The following is a 25,972-nucleotide window of genomic DNA, read 5'->3' as shown; positions in this document are numbered from 1 at the left end:
TGAAAAGGACTAAAAAGCCCTGGAGATCTGACATCGTAGATAGTGTGCGAAGATCAAAAATACCTGGGCAACTACAATATATATCCCCATATGAAGTTCATGATCTACACGGACACCACCATCCATGGAGTTGTGCATATTCTTCTCAGACAAAATGAGAAATCAAGTGGCATTAGTCGTACACAAAATATCTAAGATCAGTTTTGTAGGCCCTTTCTTGCAGACAGGCCAGAACCGGAGTTGCTCAAAACCTCCTTTCGAGCGCCCAAGGTAGCGCAGTAACGCCCATAAAACATCATATGAAAAAAAACTCCCAACGGAACGGACATGTGAAGATGATATTGAATCGATCATTTGCAACGCTTCTCCACAATGTTCGGTCCATGCTCCTCGTACTCCTTCTTGGAGATCCACATCTGGTGGAAAGTTCCCAGGCTGGCCAAGATACTGCCTCCAATCCAGGATCCGAAGCGTCGCTCAGATGTGTTACCGGGGGCAGTCACGCGGACTCTCGGGCCAGGGAACATCTGCATCAATTCATGGTTCAGACGATCGGTGAAGTTGTAAAGCAAGCTGGATCCACCGGTCACAACGACGTTGGCCAGGAGGTGGGGGCGGAGGTCGACGTCCACGCCGGCCAAAGAAGCCTTGACAAGTTCTGGGATGGTCTGAGCGGGTGTAGGGGGAGGGAAAGGCGAATCGGGATCAGGAATGGCTGCCTTGGCATCGAAGAGGGACTCCACAACGCGGAAACGGTCGACACCGAAGACTTGGTTGTAGCCATCGGGGAACTCGAAGGGACGGCCGGGAGTGGTCCGGGCCATGTCTTCGTTGGAGACGCCCGTGGGACCGGTGGCAGAGAGTCTGGTAGGGCCGGGCCAAACCTGGACGACACATTCCTTGAACTCAGCTAGTGTACGCTCCTCGAGAAGAGCACGATACGACGCATCAGGGGCCTTGTCGGCGGGGAAGGTCTTATATTTCGCTTGTGGTGGTTGGCCAGCGTCAACAGCCGACTTTGAACTGATAAGGTAGTGCGGCGTGATTGTGATGGGTTGCGGGCTATTGGCCTTGAAAAGTGCGTTGATCTGCGAGGAAATGTAATCACCACCCAGCGGGGAGTGCTGCACACCCCGCTTGAGAATCATGCCATCGTGGATCGGTGTGATAGAAATGTTTGAAGCCCCAATGTCAACAACAAGGGCAGAGGCCTTACCGGAAGCGAAACTGCGTATATTCGAGTTAGCAAATCTCACAAGCTTGGGGATATCATGCTCAATGAGCTCAGTCTACGTACGCAGCAAGAACACCAGTGCGCGCCAGATAAAACGCCGGGGTGTCCCATTTCTCCATTGCGATTTCAATAGTCTTTTCGCGCGCCTTCGCCGGGTTCCATCCAGGCTCTGTCATCAACAATGGACTGTCCGACAAAGGCTTCTCCTCTGACTCCACCTCCATTTCTGTAGGGAGCTCATCCTGGGAGATATCGTTTAATCCGTTTTGGAATGGGTTGCCCGCTTTTGTGCCGGTGAGTCGCGACATAAATGAGTGCTCCCACACCCTCTCTGCCATATCCCAATCCTCGACGATTCCATCCTTGCCGATCGGGTTGTGAATAGACAGACCGGGCCGCGGAGTAACGAACACATCGTCGCCGTACACAAACTTTTCTTGGCCGTCGGCGTTGTATTTCCCATAGTAGGTTGGGATCAGTGACTTGGGAGCATCTTCACCGGCAAAGCCCGCGCGAGTGGTTGAATATCCCGTATCGAGGACAATGGCGGAGACCTCATCTACAATCGTGCCATAGTTAGCAATTTGCGCAAGGACATCTAACCACTATTTTGCGTCGCAGCAATTTGCGCATTAGAAAAGGCATTTAAATAATTACATACCTCCGCCGTATTCGGCAGTTTGAGGTGGGTTGGAAGGGTTCATCGCGAGAGCTGTGGTGGTATGTCTTGGAAAGGGGTCGGGGTGGCAGGAATCGTGAAAGCGAGTTGGTTAAATTCGCCTGGAGACAGATCAAGACGTGACCATGCAACTGAGATGGACAATCAGAGGGGCTGGTTGGAGACAGGGAGAAAGGCGGGTCTTTTTGGTGCGGGTGTAGCTTTGGCGCTCAAACGGGCAGTTCAACTGAATGCTTAGTCACCATCGGGGATGCTCTGACTAATCAAGTCCAGCGCCCGAGTCAGCCCTGGAGGGCTTCAAGAGGAGCACCATCATATAGTTCTTGTCGAGTCTGCATCATTTAAAATGCTCCGAATTTGCTACTGAGGTTGAGGAGTGCTTCGCTTCAAAAACTGTCCTAAAATGGCAAGTGACGTATGATTTATGGCCAAATAGATCTAAAAATTCCTAGAACAATGATATATCTTAGCTCTTGGTTCTCTCCCACATCGTAATAAATGTCTATGTCCGTTCCCTCTTTTACTGGTTGGGCGTCTGAGTATCTAGACTACAATCTAGTTAGTTAACTGTCTCTAAAAACCTAGTAGATATGTAGTCCGAACATGTTAGAAATAGTATTGGCGCAAAATCATTATGGTATCGTGTACATATCGACCAACAACATAGCATGGAGTACATTAAGCTCATATCAAGGGAATCCCGCGATTTCAAAGACAGCAATCACTTTTTCCCTGATTGTATTTCCCGCATTGCAGCTCTCGCACTGCGACTACCACCCAGCTTCGGACCACGCGGCGCTTCAGCATTGGCCGCTGGCTTTGCCGCAGGCCGAATGCGACGACGAGACTGCATCGCATCCATGAAGTCTCGCCGAAATTGCTCAGCAACCCGGTCATCAGCAGCCTGCTGGTCATTAAGGTATGTTTCTTCCTCGGGTTCATCATAGATATCCACTATAAGAGCCAACGTTAGCAAAGATAATGTCAGATAGAGTTGGGGGGTATTCCACACACATTTACTTTCACGTAGTACCTCCTCCACAAGGCGATCTCTCTCGATATCTGCCTCTGTTCTCCGCTGACGACTGCGCCACGACTTGCCATCTGGGACAGAGCGACCCGTGTCTGGGGCAGGACTACCCGCCAGCGTTGACATATCTCCCTTATTGGCCATTCTCCGAGTCGCAGCTTCTGTGAGCTCGATATTTCGCAATGTTGCTTCTTGACCGAGGTCAATTTCATGAAGTTTGCCTAACGTTGCAGGCTCGCGTTTCTGATGTCCATGTAGTGACAGCCCCGCGGGGACTTCTTCTTGGGTTGGTTGGTTGGAACTTGAACTATCCGTTTGTGATGTAGGCTGGTAACGCTTAGCCATTTCGGATTCTATAAATGCCATCCTTATCTTGTCAGTCCAAATCACACAAACTGGAAGATCAGCGATAGGACAGGTTTCATACATGTGCTTATCGACATCTACTGTCTGACCACTGTATCCCGTGAAACGTTCATTCATCGCTCGTATCTTCTCATCCTCGGTGTCCCCGGCCGCTGATACTAGCGCCAGTTGCTGGCCCTGATCGTCTCCTAGACGAGATGCGGTCGAGAATCCTATGCCACCCTTCCGGATTGCGCGTGGACGTCGAAGATTATTGCGCCCCGGAGCTTGTGGCGCGTCTGCATTGTCATTTTGATCATCGACATCTTCGGGTTCGTCGTCAGGGCGTCGTCGCATGAACTTGCGCTTTTTTGCTGGGCGAAATAGAGACTCGGTTGGGACAATATTCTCTTCTGGATCCATGATGATTTGCGACAATGTGAAATTCGGTGGTAGAGGAAAGATGCATGGGCAGTCAGCAGTCAAGGTGAGGTCATTGAGCAATGTAAAGCAAACTACAATTCGCCGATCCTCGACCGCCTTACTTTTCTGCCCACCTTATCGGATCTCTTCACCATAATCCATACCATTGTATCTCTTTCTGATGCCCAAATCCCAATTTGCAAGATTTCAATACTTGCCTCTCAGATTCATCTCTGTACACTAGAGAAAAGAGGGAAATACAGACCTGAGCTGCCTGATATGTAGTATCAAAGGCTATGCCAGTGCATAGACAGTAGGCGGTCACGGGCGATGAACCCCCCCCCATGGATAGCGTCTTTAACAGATGTGAGCGTGTTCAACTTCAATGCCAATACCTAAAATATATGGTATAAGAAAGCCAATCTTAATTGGTCATTGTGTCAATGATCCCCTTGGTAAGATGATGGCCTCGAACGGATACCCCATAAGAGATTACCGAGTGGAATCAGTGTTCGTTTTTAGTTGAGGCTCATCCATTGACTAGAAGGCCAATCTTATTTCTGTTGTCAAAAGCAACATACCAATTCGAGAATAAACATAGAAGCCGAATCTAGCAGGGCAAGCATACACAGATCTTGAATCCAAAGAAGAGAAAATTGGTAACTGGAATGATCTAACATTATCTAATAGCTCGATAGCACCCAAGTCATGTCATGCAATTCATCCAGAAATTTCGTAAGTACGGCAAGAAACACCAAAATTCAACATATTCTGAGCGAACAGTTTTACAAAAGGGGGAACAAGCCACTGTATGACTAGTACTCCGTACAGATATCTGCAAATGTAGTACGGAGTATTTCCCCTATCATCGTGAAGGCTTCATCGTACGTATGAGTGGAGATTGCGGCAGGCGCAAACGAGGCTTAGATAGTTTGTCTTAGCTCCTTGGTATAAAAGATAAAGAACGGAAGTCGGGAATAATAAGATTTCCAGAACACCCTTGGCCGAGCTCTGGAGTGCTATGGAGTACCCTACTATATGTTGTAAAAAGTTCTCTCGGTTTTTGTTCTCGGCTTTCAGCTCACAGCCTCGAGTTCTCCAGCTGAGAACTGGGCTACAAGCGACGTCACAGATGTATGCCTGAAGCCACGGCCCCTACCCGAGTACGGAGTACCTGCATGTAGCTAAGATTAAGTCTCCATCTTAACAATGTAACCATCCATGGCTTGGGGCGCTCAGACAACTTGCTAAGTAACTTTCGGGTATTTTGCCCTGGTCGTAACCTTTGAAGGACCTGGTTTGGTTCCCCGAGGTCCGTTTTCTGCCGGTTGTTACTTTCTAGAAGACAGTGTTTGGTGCATAACGTAGCAAGATAGGGAATAGGCCAAGACAAGGCCAATCGTGGCTCTCCACGATCCACCTTGGCCCAAATCCGGCACTTTTCCACCATTTAGCCAGAATTACATAGGACATATTCACAATACGATTTAGCCGTGGAATCAGAGTCTCGCATGACCAGGAGTAAATATCATACCGGCTCCAATTTTTCCTGTCGAGCTAGCTGAGCAGAGGCCACCACTATATCATAGAAGATAGGAGCTAAGATCATGCTGGAGCTTGATCATTCGTCGATTCCTCGAGTTGAAGGGAGAAAGAGGTCCTGGATAGGCTGGGCAAGATCCGTCTAGGCTTTAGTGTTCATTACGGAGCACTGGTACCCGAGTCGCAGCTTCGGAGTACTCCGTACAACGTACATAGAGGAATCCGATGACGCTATTTCTTTAGCCATGACGGTTCGACCAGGCTAATTTGAGTATGAAGGCTCGGAATTTCTAGGAGAAAGGATTGTGCCGAGTAAATGTAAGTCCTGGTTACAAGGTAGTTTCCATGTACGATATGTTAGACTTGACTCAACCGAGGAGGGATCATCTGTGTGATATTTTGTATGTAATAGATATCCACCAGAGCCAAGCAGTCCAACACAAGAAAGGAAAAGCAGGAACATATATGGACTACGATGTACACCGATGCGCCTACCTGGGTATATAGACATGTTATAAACGGGTTTTGTTGAGCGCCGTATCCTACCTCCATTTAGTTTGAATTGCGGCTTTGAGATCAGGGCAAAATCTTTCCCTCAGATCCACAGAGGCAGGTGAACCGAATTGGTCCATGTGTGTGGAGAATGTGCTTTCTCCAAAGCCCTCCATCGGGCCCTTCATCTGGCCATTCATCTCAATCTTCTCGGACCCAAAGCGGGATTTGGGATCCACCAAGTGCTTCGTATTCCGTATTAAGTACTAACGTCCAACACAGGTTCTAGGTGGCGATGCCAACTTGGATTTTGGCTTTCTACCCCAAGAGCGAACGGGCAGATTCGGAGGGAAATACAGAGCAGAGAGATGTGGATGCTTGGCGCTTGGCAAGAGGATAAGCCTTTCGACCCTTTCGTTTGATCTCCGGGCCGAGTCCTCAAACAAGCAGCCAAGACAAAGTGGACCGAAATCCGACTTTTGAGACATCTCTCCAGGACTCTCTACGGAGTAAGGAGTACGGAGTACAATATAGGTATTTCCTCTATGAGTTGAAATGGAAAATGTTGTGTGTTACACATATTAACTGTTCGTGTCGATCGCAGGCCTCCACCTTCGTAGGCGAGATCCTTAGCTCGGGAGCCTCTTCTTCCCGATTCTGCTCTGCTCTCTTGGCAACAATATAGAGTCTTCAGACTACCCTGCCAGGGTATTCCCGGATATATATGGGGGCGAAACCGTGTCCCTGATGCGGTCCGATACTCGGCATGGTTTCCCAATACCAATCCACGGCAAACCCAGATCAGCCCGCCAGTGAGCTTTCGTGCTCGGCTCCATCCCGCGTTTGCGGAGCGTACATGCGGTCTAATTCGGGGGTGGCAAAAGCTTGGGATCATTTGCTCACCGGAACCACACTCTACCCCGTGCAGTCGGCGGCATGACCGAGTCACAGTCGATTGTTTCACAAATTGACTGTCGGTGTGGCACCGTGGTGGAGATATGTTGCTCACTGTGGAATTTTCCCTCTATCCCACAGAGAAGGTTGAATTTTCGATGCGGGGTCTCCACGGAATGGAAGGGGGTTTGAAGGGTATAAACACATGGAGGGACCAGTCTCCCTGGTCCCCTTGCTTTTTCCATCGTGCTGAGTGACCGTTCTCCTCTACACATTCCTAGGGCTTCCAAGATGGTCTCATTATTCAGAGGAAAGTCCCTGCGCATCGCGCAGGCGCTGCTGATTGTTGCACCGGCCTTCATTGTCTTCGGTTACAACCAGTCTGGCCTGGGTCCCCTGGCTACACTGCAGAGCTGGGTGAAGGTGTTCCCTGAAATCGACACAATCAACACAGAGGGCGGCCAACGTGCACACAACTCTACAGGCAAGGGTACCGTCATCGGTTCCTTCAACTCGGAGCTCTTGTTGGAGCTCTCTCGTGTACATTTCTAGGCGACCGGTTCGGTCGCCGCAAGACCATTTTCCTGGGTGCTATTCTTACTTTAATCGGCCAGTTGCTGCAGACTGCGGCTTACGGCTTGCCACAATTCATCGTCGGCCGTGTCATCCTTGGTCTCGGTGTCGGTCAGTTCAGTGTTGCCGTTCCCGTCTGGCAGTCCGAGTGCACGTCAGCCAAACATCGTGGCCAACACGTTGTCGTTGACGGTATCTGTATCTGCCTGGGTTATGTGCTCTGTAACTGGATTGACTTCGGCCTGAGCAAGGTCGACGGAGCATTGCAATGGCGTATTCCGCTGGCCATCTCCTTCTTCTTCTCCCTTGTTGTCTTGTTCTCAGTCTTCTTGCTCCCCGAGTCTCCCCGATGGCTCGTCCGAGCCGGCCGTATTGAAGACGCCAACAACAGTCTTGCCGCTTACAAGGGTCTCCCCGACGATGACGAGACTGTTCGCATTGAGATCGCGGGCATCGAGACTTCACTCGAGACTTCGGTTGGCAGCGCCTCGCTCATGGACATCTTCAGCTTCAGCAAGCCCGACGATGAGCGCCTTCTGTACCGATTCTGTCTGTGTGTCGCCCTGCAATTTTTCCAGCAGATGTGCGGTGGTAACCTGATCTCGACATACGTATCCACAATCTTCGAAGAGAATCTCAACATGGACAGCGATCTGGCTCGCATTCTGTCTTCCTGCGCCATGACCTGGAAGTTCATTTGCAGCTTCATCTCCTTCTTCGCCATTGACCGACTCGGCCGCCGAAAGATTTTCATGATCAGCGGTACTGGTATGTCCGTCTGCATGATCGTTCTCGCCATCACCAACAGCTTCAAAGACAATGAAAAGGCCTCCATTGTCTCGGCCGTTTTCATCTTCCTCTTCAACTCCTTCTACCCCATCGGTTTCCTCGGTGGCAACTTCCTCTACTGTACCGAAGTTGCTCCCATGCGTCTCCGTGTCGCCATGTCTGCCGTCTCGACTGCCAACCACTGGCTGTGGAACTTCGTGGTTGTCATGATCACTCCCGTCGCGCTCGACACCATCGGCTACAAGTACTACATCGTGTATGCTGTCATTTCTGGCTGCATTCCCATCTCGGTTTACTTCTTCTACCCCGAGACCATGAATCGCAATCTGGAGGCTCTCAACCATGTCTTCCGGGATGCCCCGACTGCGTGGGACATTGTCTCCATGGCTCGTCACTTGCCCCAGGGTGAGGCTGCCGAGGTGGACTTGTACATGCGCACCGAAGAAAAGGGCGCGATCGAGCAGAAGGAACGTGCTTGAAACATATGTATTTGATAAATTTATTGCGATTGGTTAAAAGTTTTGGAAACTGCATATACTATGTCTTATGATAACGACGGAAGTGGTTGTGCTTAATATTCAAAGTACACTAGATGAGACCATTAGAGCTCATCAAAAATAAACCACTCCCATTCCAAGGAAATTCATTGCGGCATTAAAAATTGTAAGAATGTCCCCGAAATCTCCCGATTCGTGTGCTGGGGGATGCTGAAGATAATGAAGAGTGGAACTCCATGTTTCGCTTTACTAATTGGTCTTCTGATTACTAGTTTGCCTGCTTAATATCCATAGCTCGAGCAAGAGGGCGGGGAAAGACTCGAGAGAAAGAAACCCTGAGAATGTGCCAGGCCGATATTCAACAGCAGATGCCAGCCAAGAGGCCATATATTCATGTACTTCATTTACCTTCTATAAAATGACCCTAGCAGATGGTGTCCAATGAAGAGAATGTATTTCCCTTCTAAAGGCCAGACTATGCTGCGCATCTCATGTTTGGCAAAAGCTGCATCGTCGTGATATCCCATTAATAAAGCACTGTGTAGATAGCTTTGCTATTCCAACTCGATCTACGAGTGGTAGAGGCATCGAGCCAGGATCTCGTTAGGTTTTAGGGCTAGATTGATTGGTAGAAACGGTCTCTCTTGGTGTAAATCAAAGGTATGTCCTTTGTCTTTTCCTTGTTCTATCCTTGAAAGACTCGGACTGGGCTCATAGAGATGCTTTATTGAAATAGACATACTACTTAGTATGCTATTGTGTCCTATGTTCTTGCCGACTCCATTATCTACCCCTGTTATAATGCGAGTCTCTTTGTTTTTCGAGGCTATCTTTGCGTCTTCCTTGTCCATTGCAATTCGATTGTTATCTCCCTTTTGATGCCGCTCTATCTTGAGCTACAAGGGTCGCAACTATACGATGAACAAAGCTCATTTATTTATCCAACGCTGCCTATATAACCATCTCTGTATTCCTCCGTTCATCTCTATCTCCATATCAACTTGATTACCCAACAGACAATACAATAACACAACAACACAACAACACAACAACTCTCTTGTATACACCAGAAGTCAATTATCCAATACAAAAACATTATTCGCCAAGATGTTGAGAAAGATGCGCGATAAGGTGAAGGGCGGCTTCAAACGCCGCTTCTCCAAGGACAAGAGCCAAAATGGTACTGACAAATCTAGCCGTCTTCGTAATATCATCCCGAAGCGTCTTCAGAGTGCATCTGCGCCTAAGGGTGCGGGCCGGCTTAAGGAAGCTTATACACCTCCGCCCTCAGAGGGGAATAGGGATGAGAACAACGAAGCTGAGGCTGAAGATAACAACAACGGGCCTGAAGGCGAGGAGGAGATGGGTGAAGCTGAAGAGGGGATGGGTGAAGCTGAGGAGGAGATGGGTGAAGCTGAGGAGGAGATGGGCGAAGCTGAGGAGGAGATGGGTGAAGCTGACGAGGAGATGAGTGAAGCTGAAGATGGGATGGCTGAAGCTGAAGAGGAAATGGCCGAACCTGAAGAGATGGACGAGGGCGAAGACTTTGGAGAGGTACGTGAAGATGGCTCGGATGATAGTGATGGTGGGAGCAATGTTGCATTACCCCCGTCCCGACATGAAAGTGAAGATGGTAGTGATTCATCCGGTGACACACCTAGTCTTTTCCAAGTCCAAGGCGGTGATACTCCTGCCTATGCTGTAATGCTCTCGACCGCAGACCTCCTTCGTTATGGTGCCCTACCCACCAGTCCAGCGCGTGGTGGATATCCTTCAGATCCCTCTGGTGCCCCTTATGATCATGGTTCCCAAGGCCAAGGCGATGATGGTGATAGCTATCCTCCATTGCCCCCGTCCGAAGGCAGCCATGGCTATACTTCTCGAAGTGACGGCAACGGTGACGGTGAAGAGGGTCATGGTTATCCTTCAGATCCCTCTAGTGACCCGTATGGTCGTGATTCCCAAGGCCAAAGCGATGATAGTGATGGCTATCCTCCATTACCCCCGTCCGAAGACAGCCATGGCTATACTTCTCGAAGTGACAGTGACGGTAACGGTGAAGAGGGTGATGGTTATCATTCAGATCCCTCTAGTGACCCATATGGTCGTGATTCCCAAGGCCAAAGCGATGATAGTGATGGCTATCCTCCATTGCCCCCGTCCGAAGACAGCCATGGTTATACTTCCCGCAGCGACAGTGAGGAGGGCAATGCTTATCCTCCATTGCCCTCATCCGAAGACAGCCATGGTTATACTACCCACAGCAACAGTGAGGAGGGTAATGCTTATCCTCCATTTCCCCCATCCAACTATCGCTCTCATGGAAATGCGCCTGGAATGAGGGTTTTTCCCATGAGCGGCACTAATTGGTCTGGTCAAGAATCCGACTCCGCAAGACAATCTAACGCACCTAGTTCATCAGAGGGATCATTTCACTCAGCGCGCACGCACATTTCCCGCACCGGGATTACCCCCGCAATGAGTGAGGCTGGCCTCAACAGCCAAAACAACAGCCCCACATTTGGCCATGATGGACAAGGGGATGCGGACGATGAGTGGGGATCCGATAATTCAGAAGAAGGCCATGTCGAAATGGTTGAGCACGTCGAACCCAATGAAGAAACTAGAGGTAGGAAGCGCCAACGCACCCCCGACGACGAACAAGGTAGTCACGACGCGGAGCATATGCTATTCAACCTCGAAAGCAGTGGAAGTGATACTTCCATACGTACCATACGTGGAGGTAGAAATGTCAAGCGCGCACGCCCAGATTCGCCACTTTCCCGAGGGCAGTATATAAGTGCACTTGATAGGAGTACCAGCAGACCCGATGAGGATCAAGTGGCTCAATACAGGGCGAGAGGAGCCAGATACCAAGCATGGATAGACGACCCCGACGAACCTAACTGTCCAATTCCACGGACAACGGTCACTTTGGATAACATGTTAGACCCTGATCAGCCTCGACCCTGGGAATTCCTTGCAGATGACATTGCACACCCGCCTCTGCACTTCGGAGGTGGTGAAACCGATACAGCGGAGCTCCCCGAGGGACCTTGGGTGCGGTATCGCTATACAAACATCGCACAGCTCCGGCCGCCTGAGGATTGGACCAGCGATACTGACGGAAACGCTTATGTCCATCGTACTACTCGGGGTGTTCTTGTGGCGGAGAGTATCTTCAGGGATGATGGTCTTCATTGGAACGAAGTCGCCCAGGCTGTATATGAGTCTAACTATCGGATGAATACCTTGAATTATATTGTGTTCCTTGACATTATGAACGAGGAAACAGGCCCATACATTCGGTATGAGCTCTACCCTAACCTGCTAGGCATTTTGTGGAGTCATGCACGAGACCATCCAGCTATGATCTTTGAACACGGCGAGGAGCAATACCAAGAGCTCCTGGGTACAAGGCTAGGCCGAGCTGCGGCTTCTCTAGTTCTGGGAGCTTATCCCCGGGGTACGGTACGTATTGCTAGAATTGTTACTTGGGCTAATGCAACCTCGCCACAGATGCGATTTGAGCTTGAGCCGGCTGCTGTGGCCCCGGCTGCATGAGCTATAGGATTTGATTTGTTTTTTTTTATCATGACAAGTTGTATATAGAAAATAAATTCTAATTATTCTTCCAATTGAGTGTTCTCAAATACCTTAGACGCAGCGAGTGAAGAAGCTCGAGTAGAATAGACATAGCTGGAATCTATGTAACTAGGTTTGTATGTTCCTACATCTCGTTAGGCGCCTTGTTCGAGTCCAATAAGAAGCCATAAGCTCTGGCTATGCGAAAATTAGGTGGAAGCAAAGCAAGAACATCTAATGTCAAGGATTTCGCGGAATTACAACTCAATGCTGCCCGGGTACATCAATTCCCTCTGTTCTTCTAGGAGAATCCAAAAATAGAAACCACGAGTCTTAACAATCAAGCTTGAGATAGAATTAGAAGCTCAAAAAACAGCAAGGGCATTATTGAGAATGAGAGAAAAGTTTAGTCTAAGAAGGTATACAAGAATGGTAAGGAAGATGTGAAAAATAGTAACAAAGAGTATGAACCACCAGCCTCACAATTATACAGCATCCGCAATGATAACCTCAGCGGCCTTCTCACTGATCATATAAATGGGCAGAGCGATATAGTAACCGGGAATTTTGGGAAAGACCGAAGCATCCACAACACGCAGGCCGTCGACTCCACGAACACGGAAGTCAGCATCCAACACAGCCTGGGGGTCATTATCTTCTCCAATAGCGGCAGTGCAACAGGCATGATGACCCCAAGCTTCTTGCTTGATGAAGTCCTTCATCTCCGTCTCGGTAGTGACATTAGGCCCGGGCCAGACTTCTTCAAACCCGCCATCAAGGGGGATAAGATCTTCAAAAATAGTGCGAGAGAACTGCATGGCTTCATAAACAGCCTGCAGGTCTTTGTCATCGGCCCCATCGGTGGTCACACCAGCATCGAACGAGTTGAAGTTGATAGAGGGCATGTCCCGCGGGTCGGTAGACCGTAGCTCAACAGTACCAGCGTTGTTGCGACTGCGCGACTTCAAGGTAATCCAGGTCCAGTGCTGGGCGTCCTTGAGACCATCATAAGAGTAATTGGGATAATAGCCAGGGAAGTTGACAGGCGCGCCCGAAATCAAAAGATCGGGCTCATCCTCTGCGACAGACGACTTGCGAATAATGGCGATGGCGATTCCGTTGGTGGTATATGTGCCCTTGAACAAGGGATTATGTTCATACTGCTCCAGACAAGGGTCGGGAAGGGTATACATGAAGGTGCATTTGGAAGTCAGGACGAAATCGGTTGGCGATTTGCCCACTGTGCCCATCTCGTATCGGTCCTGGAGGTTGCGGCCGACACCGGGAAGATCCACCAGCGTGGGAATTCCGAATTTGGACAACTCCTGCTTGGGACCAATACCGCTCAGCTTGAGCAGCTGTGGAGTGTTGAATGAGCCAGCAGACAAGATCACTTCACGAGCAGCACTCACCCTCCCCTGTTTTCCACCGGAACCTGTCTGAGAGGCGCGGGGGTCGGCACGATAGAGGCTCTTTCCCCGAAGGTAGTCAACTCCAGTTGCCCGCGGCTTGGCTCCAGTAGTATCGAAACGGACGTTAGTTACCAGAGTGTCTAGCTGGATATCAAGGTGATATTTGCGCGATCCATCGTCGTTCACAGCGTTCACTGTCTTCATGAGGAATTCCCGGGGGCCTGTCCGTTTGTACTCAGGGACATCCACAGCGAGAGGCACCTGATAGGGGCCTTCTTCATAGTCACGGAAGGGAAGGTTGTTGTTCAGATCACGCAGAAGGACTCCTGCAAGACCAGCGACCGTGGTGATCAATTTGCCTATCAGTGTTTTGCCCGCAGCAGTGGCTCCGGCCAGAATCAAAGAAAGAAGCTTTTGATCTTCGATCACGAGGCGCAAGTCTGTCAGACTCGTGGTAAGCCACCCGTCAAATCCGTGGCCTATCAAGCTACTCGGGGCGTATCGGTTGCGTTCTAGTCGTTGGAAGTATTGACGCATGTTCTTGGCAGACCATGAATCATTGCCAGTGAGACTTGCCATCTGCTCCCAGTCATTTTCGTACGGGTAGATGGTGCTATCAATTTTCCGGTCAGCATATCACTCACAATTGATAGGCACCCGGGCAAATATGACTTACATCATGGCATTGTGGGCAGAGCACCCACCCAAAGTACCGGCTCGAGGATACAAAATCCCCAAAGGCTCGGAGCCATTGGGCGCATTGCTTCCAACATGGAGTTCACCAGCAGGTGTCCGGTAAGTCATTTTTGTGTCTTGTTCCTGACGGGTCAAGTTCGAGTAGTGATTGACGAAATAATCCCATCTCATTGGCTCATATTCGGTAGACTGAAGCTGCAGAGCAGGGACAATTTGCTGGGTGGCATTTCCCTGATCGTCTCCTGCATCCAGCAAAAGGACTTTGTATCCAGCAATAGCCAATCGTGCTGCTAGAGGACCACCTCCAGGCCCGGAGCCAACGACAACATAGTCATAGTTGGGGTTATTGGCAGTGGTAGTCTTATTATCCGGAGAACGCTTGTGTGTCTCATGATATCGCTGATTTTGCCTATGATCACTGTAGTCTGTTAGTTTCTGTGCTCGCAAAACCCAAGCAGTACCTGGAGGGCGGACTTACGAGGCTAAGACAACAGAAATAGTAGACAATAGTCCAACTACCGCAGAGAGACGCATGGCAGAAGTGAATGGACGGAGACAGGCTCCCAAATATAACCAAGCAGAAGCAAAATGAAAAGAAAGAAAATGCCGTCTTCAAACGCAGAGAAAATAGAGTGACTTAGGACAGATCGACCGCGAACCTCTTCTTCTTCTATTATAAAGCCGCCGAACCAAAGCACCAAAAGCCTTTTGTACGAATTTTAGCCTGTATTCCCTAGTCCGTACTCCGTACTCCGTACATGCCTGGCGTCTTCCCTTGTCAATGCGATCGACATAAGCTTCCTCTTTCCAAATTAGCCCGTCTTGTGCGTGGGCTTCCCATCCCGCGGGACGCCACCGTTTCGTTTTTGGTAACAGACCATGCAGCCTGGGGACATGAGGAGGGCACTCGTAATTGATCCATCTCAAAGGCCATGTCGGAGCAAAATGGAGACAACGAGATGGAGGTGCTGGGCCAATCAGTAGCTTCACTTCTCCAGGCCCCTCGTGCCGAGCGTCTAGCGTCTGCTTGTATCCCGCTTGTCATGTCGATCACAGCCTTCGACGACAGCCACCAACCTAACGGTGGAGCCAGCTTTATTTAGAATGTGTTTTGTGTTTGTAACGGAAATACAACATACAGAATACAGGAGTACAGAGTATTCGCTCTGTTTTGAGAATTGTCGGGCCGTTAAGCCACTCTGTGGGCCGGAGTGGATGGACGTTGGCTACGGAGTACTCCGTATTCATATTCGGATTGAGATGAGATATTGACCCTCAAACGCCACTCAGGAGGTACGAATGTTCTATACGGAGCTGGTGGGAGAGGGGTGCTGTGACGATCTGTATCCCCGAAGCCCCTTATTATTGCAGAACTGCCAGTCAGCGACATCAACTGGCTTCCTTTTTGCTTGGCGAGAGACTCCCATAAAATCACAATAATTTAGCTAGGTGTTTTTGCATAACTAGTCTTTGATCTTGTGTAGACGAGATGCATGTCTCATTATTGGATAACGCCTGAAGTGTCATTGCTCGTTCTGGCGGGATTTGATGGCCCGTTATGTGTGAATGAAGAAGTTATAAATCTAGTTACATATAAAAAAAAATGGAAAATTGAGGAAATAGAGGACATTGCACCTGCAGGAAAAAGTAGGCGTATTTTTACACTCGACTACACCGGGTGGTGCAGTCGGGCTTCATCGGAGTGATCCACATCATCTAGTGGGTAGAAGTGGCGGTCATCATTCTTGCTCTGGATATTAGCTGTTCCAAACTGAGATCCAGTTCCGGGGGAATAAGAGTTGATGCCGTTTGATTTCGCTTGTTGAGTATCGCCGAAGAGTCCGGGAGATACACGGCGCAGCAAGGATCGGATGGCCGGTAAACAGGCACAGATAACACCGACGTCGCATTCAATAGTACTCCAATAGCCGATGCTCACGTAGTCCCCTTCTACTTGTTAGTAGACTTCATCCCATCGAAAGGACCAAGACCAATCACTTACATGTCAGATTAGTGGTAGAGGCGAAGTGAATAAGTGAGTTAAGCCGCAGAATACTGACGAGAGTGACACTGTCCTCGCAAGTTAGTTATTTGTATCAGAGAAAACGCAGGTTGGGGATACGCACAAGATACCGAGACCGAACATGCACATCACGTATGATTTCCTTTTCACAGAAAGATTCAGACGATATAGCTGGCGCAGTGGAAGAGCCATGACAATTATATCAAGAACCATGTTGAACACTGCTGCAGCCCAGCCCTGGGCATTGATAGCGTTGCACTTGTATTCTTCCTCTGCATCCCAGCGGTGCCATGCGCCGGGTAGTGGCCGACACTGGAATACCGAGATCAGGATAAAGGCGATCATGTACCCAATGTTCAGTGCAATAGCAATATAAGTTGCAGTCCGGAACTTTTTATCGGGGAAGATCCGAAGGTAGAAACAGCAAATTGATATCTTGGTCAGAGGAAGAATGCTCAAATAGATCAGTTCATCCCAGAAGTAGACCTGGCACAATTAGACAGATTCATTCTGGCAAGATTACAAGGCAAGGACCTTGAGCACTCACATAGAGAATGTGGGTGACATTTTCAAAAGGAATTGTCCACATGTCTTTCCCTAAACCTGCATTGGCCACTGTATAAATTGGTTAGTCAAATGGGCAGTTTGAAGCAGCAGCGATGGGAAACATACAGACAACCGATAGTGCTGAAAGCGGAATGAGAAACAGCTGTCAAACTTTTGTGAGAATAAGGCCCAGTACCGACAAGAGAACTTGGATTTACTATTGTCAACAACATTGTCCAATCGTCCATACCAAAAACACCGCCACAGACCCCCAGTCGGGCTATCATCCTGAGAATAAAAGCCACAAGAGCTATGATCCCGCCTGCCACACCTGCATAAGAGACCGTCTTGGTTCGATCTCGGATAGGAGCTCCACACGCTGTTGTTGTGACATTTTTGGTAGCTGATATGCGGTTAGCAGCGATAATCGGCGCTGATGGATTGTTAACCCACTTAAAGATTCCCTGACCGTACAACTGTTGAGAACGCACCCTTCGAGCACGGCAGTGTAATGAGCGTCCTTACACAGACACAACTGATCGGTGGGCGCACAGGATGATTCTGACACCGAAGTCTTCATGCAACCCAGCTTCACGGTGTTAGCTTTTTATCGCGATTGCGCCAAAGGAGGGGTTGAGGAATCGGAACTGCGTACCGCACACGAGGGCAAAGCTACCGCTAGCTCTTCTGTCCCTGCTATCACAGTGGTCGCGCATAAGGCGCCCACGAGGACTGCAATCTTGAACACACGCATTATGACAAGTGCAGTAGGGAATGCATTCGTCAAGAGACTGACAGAGGAGACATGGGCTGAATATGACCAAGCGGGTCAGGAGAATTGAATGTGAGATCTGCGACGATCCCTTGTCGGCACAAAAGAAAGAGTTGGATGTACCCCCGCGCTGGGAAGGTTAGTGCATGAGCACCTTACTCTCAGATTCTGTCTTCTTGGTGGGATATTGTTCTTTGCTTGGCCCGGTCTTCAGGCACCAGATCTATTGACAAGATGGCAGGAAATCCGTCGACTCCATGTCAATCGTCGAACTGTGGTCCACATCGTCGGAAATTCATGAACTCAATGGCATAAGTACAAACACGTACATCTATTCGACCGGTAGCCTTGGACCTCGGAAACATCGGAGACTACGCCTAGAAGCTCGCCTCTCACATGGTGGCTAAGCTCTAAATTGGGATCAACACCCTATACGAGTCCTTCCCCAGTTCTTGGACAAGCTCTAGATGTTCTAGGGGTCCATAATAACAGGCCTGAGCGCCCAGTTGCAAGTCAAAGCGTTTAATGGGCCGCTGATCTACACCCGGTACTTTTGACATTTAGCTCCACGGTAAACGGGTCTTGCGTCTCATGTCTATAATTGACCGTCTTCAGAGAACCAACACGAACGAAACAAGGCCCTCAAACAATGGTTTGCCTTAGCTTGCTGTCGGTCAGACTTGGCAGAAGGATGTATGTATTCGAGAGGGGGTCCTGCCCTCTGAGCCAAAGATTGCTCTTTCGATCATACCGGAGACCTATACGGAGTACGGAGTAGGCTACGGCCCATTGCCCTGATCGACGCTGTCACGAAATTCAAATTTAAAATCCCACCAGGCGTTTGTTAAGATTGAAATCTACCACGAGGGCGTCCCCTAAAACTCATATTACGCGCGAATCCGATAATTCCCCAACAAGACATGATCGACATCGGGATGAAGATATGGATTTTCATATTCCAGCAGCCATAGAGCCGCACGGATGACCTGTTGGAAACAAAGGGGCTTCCTCTCTGTCTTCCTCTCTCTGTACTCCATACCCAGCACTTCAAATGGTTATTTACAGGGGCGACAGCGATCTACAATGCAATGCTTTTCTGGGCAAAGAGAATCAGCCACCGTTAAACCCAATTACCGGCTTCAAGTGGAGCCTCTAATTTACGCGAATATCAAGCATACCTACTTCGTACTAGATACGCTGTACTGACAATACACTTACCATACAGTTCAGCTACCATCTCTACCTACCTACTCCCGAGGTCTCTACGGGCTGCTCCTTTTGGTGATGATCGCATTTTTTGTATGATTCTTCCGCTAACACGGGCACCACTCAGGAGACCTTAATTTATCAGCATGTGTACTCCGTATCTCTCGGAGATTTGCCTAGGGACAAGCCGGATGCCTATCTAAGGGACCCATTCCTCTCTCCCGGACATTTTGTTCTTCAGTCGCTCGTTACGGCTTTTTTGTGGTATTTAGGGGACCCTGGTAATCCAGAGGAGGAGCAATAAATTCGTTGACCATGCGCATCTTCACACCGGAGATATTGTTGTGGCCTCTCTCGCTCCTGGCCCTTGTGTCTGCTTTCCCGGGGGCAGCGAACATCCACAATGGCCAATTGGAACATCGAGGCGTGCCAAAGCCGTGCCCATTTGCCAATGCTCAGGCCCATGGACAAGGCCATGGTCAGATCCATGGCCAGCTTCATGAAAAGAAGGAACTTGAAAAACGTTTTCTCTTCAGCTTAATGAAAAGGCCCGTCGATAGTATGTGACAAAAGTTCCCTCTTCTGCTGTCTTGTGTTCTAACAGAAATCGAATTAGTCACTGGCAAACATGAATTCCAACCTCCGAACTTCGAAAACGGCGACCAGCGCGGTCCCTGTCCAGGTCTGAATGCGCTTGCAAATCACGGATATATCCCGCGAAGCGGAGTGGTATCAGTAGGTCATCTAAAGAAACTCGTCAACATCGGAAGCCAGCTAATCCAAAAAAGTTTGTGCATGTAATTGCGGCAATCAACAAAGGTACGTTCGAAATATGACGTCAATCAATGTAGCAAACATTGACCGCGATTCCACAGTGTATGGCATGGGCATCGATTTAGCCACCATTCTCGCCCTCATGGGCACCGTCTGGACCGGAGACCCAATCTCCCTTGAACCCAGCTTCTCAATTGGTGGTCCCGATACCGGTGTTCACAATCTGCTGAATAACGTGGGAGGTGTCCTTGGTGAGAACATTTGAACTCGTATGAAAATATCCGTTTGTTGCTAATACCTGCTGTAGGCGAACCCCAAGGCCTCATTGGCTCTCACAATTTCATCGAGGCTGACTCGTCCAACACGCGCGATGATCTCTACGTTACCGGCAACAGCTGGACCCTGAACATGGACAAGTTCATGGCCTGGTATAATATGTCCTCCGATGGCACTTACGATATGGATCTCATGGCCGAACGCGCGAAAATCCGTTTCGACCAGACCGTCCATACCAACCCGGACTTTTACTTCGGGCCTGTGACTGGACTGATTGCGCGTAATGCCGGTTATATTTTCGCGGGTCGGCTGTTTCGCAATCACTCACACGAGAATCCGGAGGGTGTTTTGAGTGAGTTGATGCAGATGAAATTATCGATTATCTACGCAGGATGTACTAATTGTATTTCAGCCAAGACTCACCTCCGAAACTTCTACGGGATTTATGGCGAAGAGCATAATTTGACTTATCGCGAAGGATGGGAGAGGATTCCCGAGAACTGGTACAAGACTCCCGTCGACTATGGGCTCATTCAACTCAACCTAGATATCATTGGCTTTGTCTTGAAGTACCCCGAGCTTGGAAGGTAAGTTACCCGGTGAAGTTCTCATTTAGTCATGAACAGTCACTAAGATCTGAATGCAGCATTGGAGGCAACTTGGGGGAGGTGGACAGCTTTGCTGGAGTCGACCTCGGCGATTTGACAGGTGGAATCCTGAACCTGACCGGCTTGCTTAAGGATAACAACTTGCTATGCTTCGTGACCGAGGTACTCAAGTTCGCCAGTCCCAATGCGCTTTCTGGGGTGTATGCGACTCTAGCCAAGCCGCTGGAATTTGTCACTCATATCCTGTCGGTACCTTTGCTCAACCTCACTTGCCCTGCATTCAAGGATCTTCAAATAGGAGGCAAGCCGATTTGGGAGGCACTCAAGGATGACTTCCCCGGTGCTTTGAAAAGCGGTCGTATCTTCTAGACACTTGTCTCATGTTCCAAGGTGGACTTGTATGAATAAAGAAGACGGTGAGGAGCTTCCTCCTCACCATCAAGCATCTGTTGATTTATTTATCTTCATGTGAAAGTCCGGAAATTAGAAAATGACCATATTAAATGCGTGGGGGCTGATCGAGATCAGGGTCCTGCTCCCTTTCTGATTTTGATATGCCTTGAACCTCATGGGCCAACAGAATGTCGGGTTGCCCTTACGGAGTACTTTCATCCTTCAACTCAACACCCCTACCAATGTAGGGCTCTAGAGATCCCTCGGAGCTCCTCAAACAAAGAACTTCACATGCCAAGATCGGGGATTTCGGTTAGGCGTCTTAAAGCAGATGTAGCGTTTCGACCGGATGGCCTGACAATCGCTCAACATATGCAGCTAGTCGAGATAGTCTATCGTATAACAAAGATAGGGGCGCAGCAAAAGCGGTGGAAATAAATCTCCGCACCAAGGGGCTTTTCATAGGCTGTTTGGGGATGTCGCCAGGGTTGACAGGGGTGGCCGCGAGATTCGGAATGACTCTACGGGGATCGTGCCGCCCGGTTCTTTGTTCGCGATGAGTTGGGGCGTTCGCCGTGCGCTTCTAGCGTTGTTCTTCGATCTAGTGTGATTGGTCAGGGATGCTTCGATATGAGTTTAATTAATTTGGAGGACCTCGTTAAGCGTCGAGTGCGTAGAACTAAGATCCTCCGTAAAGTGTAACCCAAGACATTCCCGTCATCCCCGAGATTGTAGGGCGACAGGTGCGGAGGTCCTGGGGTAATTCAGGGCTACAAATATGACAGCAATGACCTTGGACGAGTTATCTTTCTATTCTTTAGTATCATATCGGCGGTTTGAGTGTTTGTTTTAATATTTTCGTTCACAATGCGTTCATTGTGGATGTTATGCTCTCTGGCCCTCGCAGCCAACGCCCAGAAAACAACACCATGCCCTATTCTCGGATCAGCATATCCTGCTCCTAAGGGGCTTTCGAAAGATCCGGTCTTTCTCAGGGCATCGGAGAAGTTGACTTCACAGCTCAATGAAGCCATCGAGAATGGAACCTTACCTTCCGTCTCAATTGCAGTGCAGATCTTCAGCGAAGACGAGAATACTGCATTTGAATTCTACCATACAGATCACGTCTCTGTAAATGGATCACCGGGAGTCCAAGAGGTAGATGAGAATACAATGTTTCGCATCGGCAGTATATCGAAGTTATGGACTATGTTCCTCTACATGACGTTGGAAGGAACGCGCTACTTCCATGAGCCCGTTGCAAAATATGTTCCTGAGCTGCGCGTCAGGAATGACAAAACGCAAACAGCCAATGTGATTGATGCCGTGCGATGGACCGATGTGACCATTGGCGAGCTGGCGAGTCACCAAGCTGGCATTGCAAGAGATTGTATGATCATGACCCCATGGTGCAATTCCGCTATATGTCCAATATTAATCCGTGATTCTAGATGCATTTGGAGATCTTGGTTTCCAGTCAAGCGATGTTCTCCACAGTATGGGCTTTCCTGCACTGCCAGAAAGCGAGGCGTTGACCTGTGGGAATACCGCTCAGTGCAATAGGACAGGTATTTCAGTCATATCTGATCGTGCGATGGCGAGAATGGTTTAACTAACGAGTTTGATTCCTCAAGATTTTTTCACAGGCCTTCTCAATATGCGTAAGTGGACCCAATCTACTGAGACTGAACACACTGTTAACACGATCTGTTTTTATAGATCCCCTAACTCCGACCTCATATACGCCATTGTATTCTAATGCCGGGTTCCAAATCCTTGGATACGCATTGGAATCAATTGCCAACGCCGAATATGAAGATATACTATTCGAGCAGCTAATCAACCCACTCAATCTGACTCGATCCTGTCTAAAAGCCCCAGACGCTGAACTAGCGGTGATACCTTACAACAAGACATACAGCATGTTTGATTTCAAGATTGGCGATGCAGCACCGTGAGTTCTAAAGAAACCCTTTAATGTATACATAACTTATAAGTTGATAGCGCCGGAGGCATGTTCTCTTCCGCAAAAGACATGTCAACATTTGGCCGCGCCATTTTTTCCAATGCGCTGATTGACCCGGCCATAACAAGACGGTGGCTCAGGCCAATGGCACATACCTCATCCCTACAGCATTCCGTGGGAGCCCCGTGGGAAATCTACAGTTATCTAACGCCTCGCCGGACTGATCTGTACACCAAATCCGGGGATCTCGGATTGTATTCCAGTTCCTTTGGAATTTCACCAGACCACAAGATCGGATACACCGTCCTTGTTGCCGGAGTCAACTCTCACCAAATGACATCCACAATTTCGGACATGGTCACGGATACTATGGTCCCTATTCTTGATGAAGTCGCCAGAAACCAAGCACTCAAACGCTTTGGCGGGACCTATGAATTGACGGGCGGGGCCTCTAATGCCTCCATCACGATCACGGCTGATGATGGCCCCGGATTGATACTCTCTTCGTGGATTAACAACTCTGTTGACATGATCGAGAGTTTAATGGCTTTGCAAGGGGTAACAGATCGCTCAGCGCTGACTATTCGTCTACAACCCAGTGGTTTGGAGGCTTCCGGACGGATCTCCTTCTTGGCTGTCATTTATGCCCTGCCTGTTCTGACAGATGCTGGGCCCATGCTTTCGAGTTGCCTTTCGTGGATTCTGCTCGAGTCGTTGGTGTATGGCGGCGTCGGACTCCCAGAGTTTGAGTTCGAAGTAAATGATAATGGGGATGCGACTAGCTTGTCCCCTCGGGCGTTGCGCGTTAATCTGCCCAGGGTTTAATGTGGTACTCTTGGAATTGTTGTACATTGATTGCAGAAGTAAATACTATCTACTAAGCCTGATATCCCAATTGATAATCCTATTACTTTTGCTGATGGCTTTTGAAACGAGTCTATGCAGTTCCTTGTCTATTGGTAATGTAGGATATTTATCAAAGGCGAGAGCGGTATTGAAGCGATGCACACGGTCTCATGGTCGTTTTTAACAATGCTTAACACCACACTTCAGCTATATCACATGTACTTGTGTTTTGGGATGATCGGACAAATATCTTGTTCGGGTATAATCGCAATTCGCTTGGTATTTAATTCTCCGTGACTTGCTTCTTCCTCTTCGGGTGACTTAGGGCCTAAAGGATCGGATAGAAATTCTAGCTTTAGCGTTTAGCTACAAGTTCCTACTTTCATTAGAAGTCACCCCTTCAAGAAGATCTCAGATATAGTGGTATATAGTATAAGAAACCTTTGATTTACGATTACGAGTCTTCAAGAGGAACAGAGAACATCGAGAAAAGCAGTGATCAATTAGAGATATTAAGCCTATGTATTTGATTATAAGAAAGCTCTCACAGCAGCCAGTAGCTTTCCCGTAATTATAACAGTATCCTTAGCTATCACGAGCACCTATTTCCATTCTTCTAGGATCTTCTTCGCAGCGATAACGATCTCTAGCATACTAGCAAGACATCCTTGGTGCAGGCGAAGAAACGTGAAGCAGGGGCCAAAGCAAGCTTACGGAAATAGTAGAGGGACTGGTAGTAGAGGGACTGGCCTCGGAATCAGTCGATTCACTCCATAAGGACTATCTGGAGGCCTCCTGGTCCACCGAAATCTCTAGTAGTCACATTCACATAGGACCAAAAAGGATTTCAAGGCAAAATATTGAGTGATCTAGCCCCCTTTCACCACCATCTGAGCATCCCTGAAGTCGTGTCGGCCTACCACACCACGAGTTGCGAACCCGGCAGCGCCTCTTTTTCATGGTCGAGGACGCTGGCTTCTGTAGAGAAATGGGCTCAGGTGCTCCAGCACATAAAAACAGGGGATATGAGCATTCCAACTGATGTATTGGAACCATGTCGATCATGGGATCTTGGTCGATGGTTTTGGGAGGAAAAAAAGTCTCCAGTCATGTATATCCCAATCCAGGTTGAATGGGGATCAATGCGCCTACTGCTCGATGGACCACACGCAAGACCTATCATGAATCCGTATCTCGATGAGCAAGGATGCGATCAATATGGTAGTTCAGAAGGAGGAGATTGCTAACCAGACTTGTCGGAGTTTGCACCTCCAAGAGGGCCCAGGAATCATGACGACTCCGCCCCACGCTGTTACCAATCCAGTCATCTCGGTCCATCATTCCGGATATTGTGCCCATTGTATTTGTTTGAGGTAGAAGACTCATCTGCTCATGCGATTTAGTTATTTCGTTATGTTTCTGTAAGATGCGACCGTTGTTGGAGGGCTCGATCAAGCCTGCAAGACATACTCTTTGGAAGATCTCGCTGACAACTGTAGGTGTCTTCCATAATGTTCAATATCGACGGGGGAAGGCATGATCTCGCTTTTTGTATCCTCAGTACGGAGTGAGATCAGTCATTTTCTTCTCCTTGTCAGGCAAGCCGCCAGTTGATAGCGGCCAACTGGCACAGAATTCCATAGCTGGACTCGTCATTTCTATACTGCTCGCCTTGGAACCGCCAAGGCTGATAATAATGATAATCAGCACATATCCATGTAGCCAGTGAAGTCGGTGAGCATTGGGCAATAGCTCAAGGCGCTAGTAACAGCCCAAGAGGGGGGCAATGAGCGTCGTTCAATATACCGAAGGAGGATCTGTCCGAAGCCTGACAACGGGGCCACTTAGGCTCTGCCTGTCACGAAATTATTTTCCAAGAACATTCGCCTTGATCAGGCTGAAAATTGAGATTGGGATGATGTTGATGGAAGAAATCCAAGTCGGCCACTAGGGTGGCTCTTTCCTCAGTTCATAGCTGAGGTGGAAGTGATAGGGGCTCTCTGATATTGACACTGTCTACTCAATCGATGTCCCAGGCGATTGTTCAAAGAATTCATTTTAATATCTTTCATATATCTTGTATCCTTGCTTACTACCACATGAATAGCAGGCCTTGGCAGCTCCATTTGATAGTGATACAAGCTTTATTTTAGCTTTACTCAGCAGGTGTACGAAAGGCTGTTTGACCTTCTGTGGCCCATCTCTAATTTGACGACACCATCCTCTCCTGTGATGTTCAATCAAAGACGTTACCTAAATATAGGCACCACTCCAACTTCGTGCTGCTGTGGCCGATGTTCTCAAACATCACAATAGGCTAGTAGCATTAATAAGTGTCTGTGAGGCTCGTTGAGTGGCTTTGTTTTCCGGT

At 48.7% G+C, this 25,972-nt stretch overlaps 8 protein-coding genes across 8 annotated transcripts; 4 read left to right on the top strand and 4 right to left on the bottom strand.

The window, feature by feature from the left end:
• Positions 1-350: 350 nt before the first annotated feature.
• On the bottom strand, positions 351-1,938 carry N7457_006857 (actin family protein; the record flags this gene model as incomplete). Its single annotated transcript, XM_057177900.1, has 3 exons — positions 351-1,227; positions 1,298-1,793; positions 1,896-1,938. The coding sequence occupies 3 exons, from the start codon at positions 1,936-1,938 to the stop codon at positions 351-353; spliced, it is 1,416 nt and encodes a 471-aa protein (XP_057029644.1).
• A 696-nt stretch (positions 1,939-2,634) lies between these two features.
• Positions 2,635-3,711, bottom strand: N7457_006856 (telomere length and silencing 1 family protein; the record flags this gene model as incomplete). The annotated part of the gene is made up of 2 exons (XM_057177899.1): positions 2,635-2,867; positions 2,928-3,711. 2 exons carry the CDS (start codon positions 3,709-3,711, stop codon positions 2,635-2,637), a joined length of 1,017 nt encoding a protein of 338 aa, XP_057029643.1.
• A 3,219-nt stretch (positions 3,712-6,930) lies between these two features.
• Positions 6,931-8,480, top strand: N7457_006855 (sugar porter family MFS transporter; the record flags this gene model as incomplete). Its single annotated transcript, XM_057177898.1, has 2 exons — positions 6,931-7,141; positions 7,192-8,480. The coding sequence occupies 2 exons, from the start codon at positions 6,931-6,933 to the stop codon at positions 8,478-8,480; spliced, it is 1,500 nt and encodes a 499-aa protein (XP_057029642.1).
• A 1,125-nt stretch (positions 8,481-9,605) lies between these two features.
• On the top strand, positions 9,606-12,062 carry N7457_006854 (uncharacterized protein; the record flags this gene model as incomplete). Its single annotated transcript, XM_057177897.1, has 1 exon — positions 9,606-12,062. The coding sequence occupies one exon, from the start codon at positions 9,606-9,608 to the stop codon at positions 12,060-12,062; it is 2,457 nt and encodes an 818-aa protein (XP_057029641.1).
• A 506-nt stretch (positions 12,063-12,568) lies between these two features.
• On the bottom strand, positions 12,569-14,725 carry N7457_006853 (GMC family oxidoreductase; the record flags this gene model as incomplete). Its single annotated transcript, XM_057177896.1, has 3 exons — positions 12,569-14,108; positions 14,172-14,609; positions 14,670-14,725. 3 exons carry the CDS (start codon positions 14,723-14,725, stop codon positions 12,569-12,571), a joined length of 2,034 nt encoding a protein of 677 aa, XP_057029640.1.
• Positions 14,726-15,860: 1,135 nt separating this feature from the next.
• Positions 15,861-17,514, bottom strand: N7457_006852 (CFEM domain-containing protein; the record flags this gene model as incomplete). Its single annotated transcript, XM_057177895.1, has 8 exons — positions 15,861-16,138; positions 16,194-16,261; positions 16,318-16,700; positions 16,762-16,829; positions 16,887-16,923; positions 16,979-17,163; positions 17,214-17,349; positions 17,416-17,514. The coding sequence occupies 8 exons, from the start codon at positions 17,512-17,514 to the stop codon at positions 15,861-15,863; spliced, it is 1,254 nt and encodes a 417-aa protein (XP_057029639.1).
• Positions 17,515-19,053: 1,539 nt separating this feature from the next.
• N7457_006851 (peroxidase family protein) lies at positions 19,054-20,765 on the top strand (the record flags this gene model as incomplete). The annotated part of the gene is made up of 7 exons (XM_057177894.1): positions 19,054-19,297; positions 19,343-19,473; positions 19,527-19,557; positions 19,614-19,763; positions 19,820-20,140; positions 20,201-20,375; positions 20,435-20,765. The coding sequence occupies 7 exons, from the start codon at positions 19,054-19,056 to the stop codon at positions 20,763-20,765; spliced, it is 1,383 nt and encodes a 460-aa protein (XP_057029638.1).
• Positions 20,766-21,656: 891 nt separating this feature from the next.
• Positions 21,657-23,580, top strand: N7457_006850 (serine hydrolase domain-containing protein; the record flags this gene model as incomplete). The annotated part of the gene is made up of 5 exons (XM_057177893.1): positions 21,657-22,179; positions 22,241-22,357; positions 22,424-22,450; positions 22,509-22,743; positions 22,794-23,580. The coding sequence occupies 5 exons, from the start codon at positions 21,657-21,659 to the stop codon at positions 23,578-23,580; spliced, it is 1,689 nt and encodes a 562-aa protein (XP_057029637.1).
• Positions 23,581-25,972: the final 2,392 nt, after the last annotated feature.

Source organism: Penicillium paradoxum (assembly GCF_028828445.1).
Source record: "Penicillium paradoxum strain IBT 22861 chromosome Unknown utg000006l_segment0_segment0, whole genome shotgun sequence".
Lineage (NCBI taxonomy): Eukaryota > Fungi > Ascomycota > Eurotiomycetes > Eurotiales > Aspergillaceae > Penicillium > Penicillium paradoxum.
The sequence above is the reverse complement of the archived record's forward strand: the minus strand, read 5'-3'. Positions and strand labels throughout refer to the sequence as shown.